At 19.9% G+C, this 4,617-nt stretch overlaps 2 protein-coding genes across 2 annotated transcripts, besides 4 other annotated features; both read right to left on the bottom strand. All coding sequences in view use genetic code 6, as the record gives it.

The window, feature by feature from the left end:
- Positions 1–4: 4 nt before the first annotated feature.
- On the bottom strand, positions 5–2,072 carry IMG5_042270 (viral a-type inclusion repeat protein; the record flags this gene model as incomplete). The annotated part of the gene is made up of 4 exons (XM_004037665.1): positions 5–464; positions 531–1,046; positions 1,093–1,923; positions 1,982–2,072. Coding segments are annotated over 4 exons (1,896 nt in total), but the record flags the coding sequence as incomplete, so codon positions are not given.
- Positions 2,073–2,194: 122 nt separating this feature from the next.
- Positions 2,195–4,286, bottom strand: IMG5_042260 (viral a-type inclusion repeat protein; the record flags this gene model as incomplete). Its single annotated transcript, XM_004037664.1, has 2 exons — positions 2,195–3,587; positions 3,898–4,286. The coding sequence occupies 2 exons, from the start codon at positions 4,284–4,286 to the stop codon at positions 2,195–2,197; spliced, it is 1,782 nt and encodes a 593-aa protein (XP_004037712.1).
- Positions 3,248–3,296: a microsatellite.
- Positions 3,619–3,659: a microsatellite.
- Positions 4,287–4,390: 104 nt separating the features above from the next.
- Positions 4,391–4,430: a microsatellite.
- Positions 4,397–4,432: a microsatellite.
- Positions 4,433–4,617: the final 185 nt, after the last annotated feature.

Below are 4,617 nucleotides of genomic sequence, written 5' to 3'. Positions count from 1 at the left end.
TGCATTTTCTTATTATAATTTAGCAATAATATCATTCAATCTTTTGATTTCTTAAGTAAGCATATTGATTCTTGATTCATATTCTTTCATTTTGATTTCGAATTATTTATATTAGATAATTAATTATTCTAATTCAGCGATTTTCTATTCTAATTATTAGCATCTGGTTCTCCATTAATTAATTTCATCTTCTTTGTTCTTCAACATTTGTCTTAATCTTTCGATTTCACTAGTCAACATAGCGATTTTAGCTTCGTATTCTTAATTAATTTTTTCTAATTAAGCTCTCTTTCTTCTTTCATCATCTAAAGATGTTATAGCATCTTATAATTGTTTTCTTAATTATTCAATAACTCTATTAAGTTCTTAAATTTGTTATTAGAATTATTAGTTTTAAGCTTCTAATTATCTATATTTCATTTCCCATTATTAAATTTAAGTTCTTAATTCATTTATAGTAACGTCTTTCTCTAAATATAAAAATATATATATATACATATTTATATAAAATTTTTATTATTATTTATTACATTAAATATCTCCTTATAATTTAGCAATAATATCATTCAATCTTTTGATTTCTTAAGTAAGCATATTGATTCTTGATTCATATTCTTTCATTTTGATTTCGAATTATTTATATTGAATCAGTAATTATTCTAATTCAGCTATTTTCTATTCTAATTATTAACATCTAGTTCTCCATTAATTAATTTCATCTTCTTTATTCTTCAACATTTGTCTTAATCTTTCGATTTCACTAGTCAACATAGCGATTTTAGCTTCGTATTCTTAATTAATTTTTTCTAATTAAGCTCTCTTTCTTCTTTCATCATCTAAAGATGTAATAGCATCTTATAATTGTTTTCTTAATTATTCAATAACTCTATTAAGTTCTTAAATTTGTTATTAGAATTATTAGTTTTAAGCTTCTAATTATCTATATTTCATTTCCCATTATTAAATTTAAGTTCTTAATTCATTAATATTAACGTCTTTTTCTTAAATAATTTTATTTAATCTTTCGATTTCTTTGATTAATTATTCTATTTTTAATATATTTAATAAATTTATAAAATTTAAATTATTTACATATTCTCTATTCATATTCAGCTAATTTTTATTCAACATGTTATAATTTGTAAAGTTATTATTCTAATTATTATATTTTTTATTTCAATCCATTTATTTCATTATTTTTATCGACAATGATTTTATTAAGATGATCTACTTCAGAAGATAACAGAACGAATTTTTCTTCATATTATCTCAATTTAATTTCTAATTATCTTGCTTCTATTAATTATTATTCTAATTTTTGATTCTTTACTCTTTCATCTTATAATAATTATTAAAGTTTTTAGATAACTCCTTCATATTCCTTGCATTTTTCTTCAAATTATCTCAAGTTCATAATAGTAATTTCTTGTTTAGAGCATTTTTCTTTCCATTATGCATTTTCTTATTATAATTAGGCAATAATATCATTTAATCTTTTTATTTCTTAAGTAAGCATATTGATTCTAGATTCATATTCTTTCATTTTGATTTCGAATTATTTATATTAGATAATTAATTATTCTAATTCAGCGATTTTCTATTCTAATTATTAGCATCTGGTTCTCCATTAATTAATTTCATCTTCTTTATTCTTCAACATTTGTCTTAATCTTTCGATTTCACTAGTCAACATAGCGATTTTAGCTTCGTATTCTTAATTAATTTTTTCTAATTAAGCTCTCTTTCTTCTTTCATCTTCTATAGATGTAATAGCATCTTATAATTGCTTTCTTAATTATTCAATAACTCTATTAAGTTCTTAAATTTGTTATTAGAATTATTAGTTTTAAGCTTCTAATTATCTATATTTCATTTCCCATTATTAAATTTAAGTTCTTAATTCATTAATAGTAACATCTTTCTCTAAATATAAAAATATATATATACATATTTATATAAAAAATTTATTATTATTTATTACATTATATATCTCCTTATAATTTTGCAATAATATCATTTAATCTTTTGATTTCTTAAGTAAGCATATTGATTCTTGATTCATATTCTTTCATTTTGATTTCGAATTATTTATATTGAATCAGTAATTATTCTAATTCAGCTATTTTCTATTCTAATTATTAACATCTAGTTCTCCATTAATTAATTTCATCATCTTTATTCTTCAACATTTGTCTCATTCTTTCGATTTCACTAGTTAACATAGCAATTTTAGCTTCATAATCTTAATTAATTTTTCTACTTAAGCTCTCTTTCTTTTCTCATCGTCTATAGATGTAATAGCATCTTATAATTGTTTTCTTAATTGCTCAATTACTCTATTAAGTTCTTAAATTTGTGATTAGAATTATTAGTTTTAGGCTTCTAATTATCTATATTTCATTTCCCATTATTAAATTTATGCTCTTAATTCATTAATTGAAGAATCTCTCTCTTATAACAATTTCATTAATCTTTCTATTTCCTAAGCATAAGACTTTAATTTATTTTCATATTCTACAACTTTCTATTCAATATTTTATAATTTAAACAATTATTATTCTAAGGCAACAATTTTTTATTTCAATCCATTTATTTCATTATTTCTATCTACAATAACTTTATTAGCATGATCAACTTCAATTGACAAAAGTACAATTCTTTCTTCATAATTTCTTAAAATTACTGCTTTTTCCCTCCATTAGTTTAATTCTCCTTGTAATTATCCAATAACTTCATTTAATCTTTTGATTTCTTAAGTAAGCATATTGATTCTAGATTCATATTCTTTAAGTTTAGCCTCTACATTTCTCAATTATATTAATTATTATTCTAATTCAGCAATTTTCTATTCATATTATTAACCTTTAACTTACCATTATTAAAGTTATTCATCTTTCATTTTAATAATTTATTATAATCTTTCAATTTCAGAAACTAATTTGGCTATTTTAGCTTCCATATCTTACACATCTCTCTATTATTTGCTTTTCTTTGTCTATTCTTCTTGCAAAGCATTAAATGCATCACTTAATTACTTCTTTAATTATTCAATAATTCTATTTAATTCTTCAATTTTAGTAACTAACATCTTATTTTGTCCTTCCATATTCTTATAGTTTGCTTCCATCTGAGATAATTGCATTTTCAACTCTTATATAGCCTTATCCCTTACCTAAATTTCCTATTAGAGTTACCCAATAGCATCATTCAGTCTTTTTATTTCCTATTAAAGCATATTAATTCTAGTTTCATATTCTTTCATTTTATATTCATATTCTTTACATTTTTATTCATATACTCTTAATTCATTAATAACTATAGATGACTAATTTAATTTCATTTTCCATTCTTCCAATTCTTTCTTTAATCCATTTATTTAATTATCTTTTTCTTAAATAACTAACTCATATCTTTTCAATTCAGTTATTTTTATTTCTAATTAGCCACATTACCCTCTCCATTTATCACATTCACCTTATTTATCACCGATCATTCTATTTAACCTCTCGAATTCGACAGAAAAACTAGATAGTTTTTCTTCTAATTGTTTTATTTGCATATCTTTTTAATTTTTTAAGTCGTTTAATCTATTTTTTATTTAATTTTAAAAATTATGTTTATATATAAAATATATATATATATATATATATATATATATAAAATAAAATTATATATTTTATTTTTAATTAAAAAAATAAAGATATAAGTTACTTATTTTTTAAAAGTAAATATTATTTTTATAAATAAAAATAATATTTTAGAATTTAAATAAAAAAAATGAAATATTATTAACGATATTACTCAATTAATAGTATATTTCATAATTATATTTTTTATATTTTTTTAAATATATTATTTAAAATAAAATATATGTAATAAATTTATATATATTTTTACGCTCTCTTAAATTAATCGATTTCATAGTCTCTCTATTACAATTCCTATCTTAATTAATAACATTCGTTTTCAAATTATGCTTTCTCGTTAGTAATTTATTCGAATTAAACAATAGTAGTTTCCAATTATCCGCAAATAGACTTCCAGTAAGCGATTTCCTCATCTTTAGCAGCAAACATTTCCTTAAGATATTCTGTAGGTTGTTTCCAATCTTTTTAAGAAATTGGATTATAGCTTTTTGTTAAATCTACATGTTATACTTTAGTAGTTAATATAGTAGAACGGGTAATAGTTTAACTGTTGTTCACATATTTTTAACTAGATGACCCTCCCTATGATTATGATTGTTAAGTTGATTAAGCTGAATAACCAGTATTCGATTATCTCATTTTTTTTTATTATTTTTTTACTTTGACTTATTTAGTTTTTTTTATTTATTTATTATTAATAAAAATTATTATATATAAAATATATTTAATTTTTTAATTAATTAATTTTGTATATATATATTATTTTATATATATATTATTATTATTTTTTTTTTTTTTTTTTCCCATTTATTAAATTAATAAGAAAATAATTTTGGTTTTTTTTCTAATGGAAATTTCATTATAAAGTATAAGGATAAAATTAAAAATAAAAAGTTTTATTAATTAAAAATATTTAGATAATAAAAAATGGATTTACATAGCGTTAAAACCTAAAAATACTATTTGATTA

The sequence above is a fragment of the Ichthyophthirius multifiliis genome (assembly GCF_000220395.1).
Source record: "Ichthyophthirius multifiliis unplaced genomic scaffold scaff_1120509249918, whole genome shotgun sequence".
NCBI classification, from domain to species: Eukaryota; Ciliophora; class Oligohymenophorea; order Hymenostomatida; genus Ichthyophthirius; species Ichthyophthirius multifiliis.
This window is presented reverse-complemented; position numbering and strand designations above follow the sequence as displayed.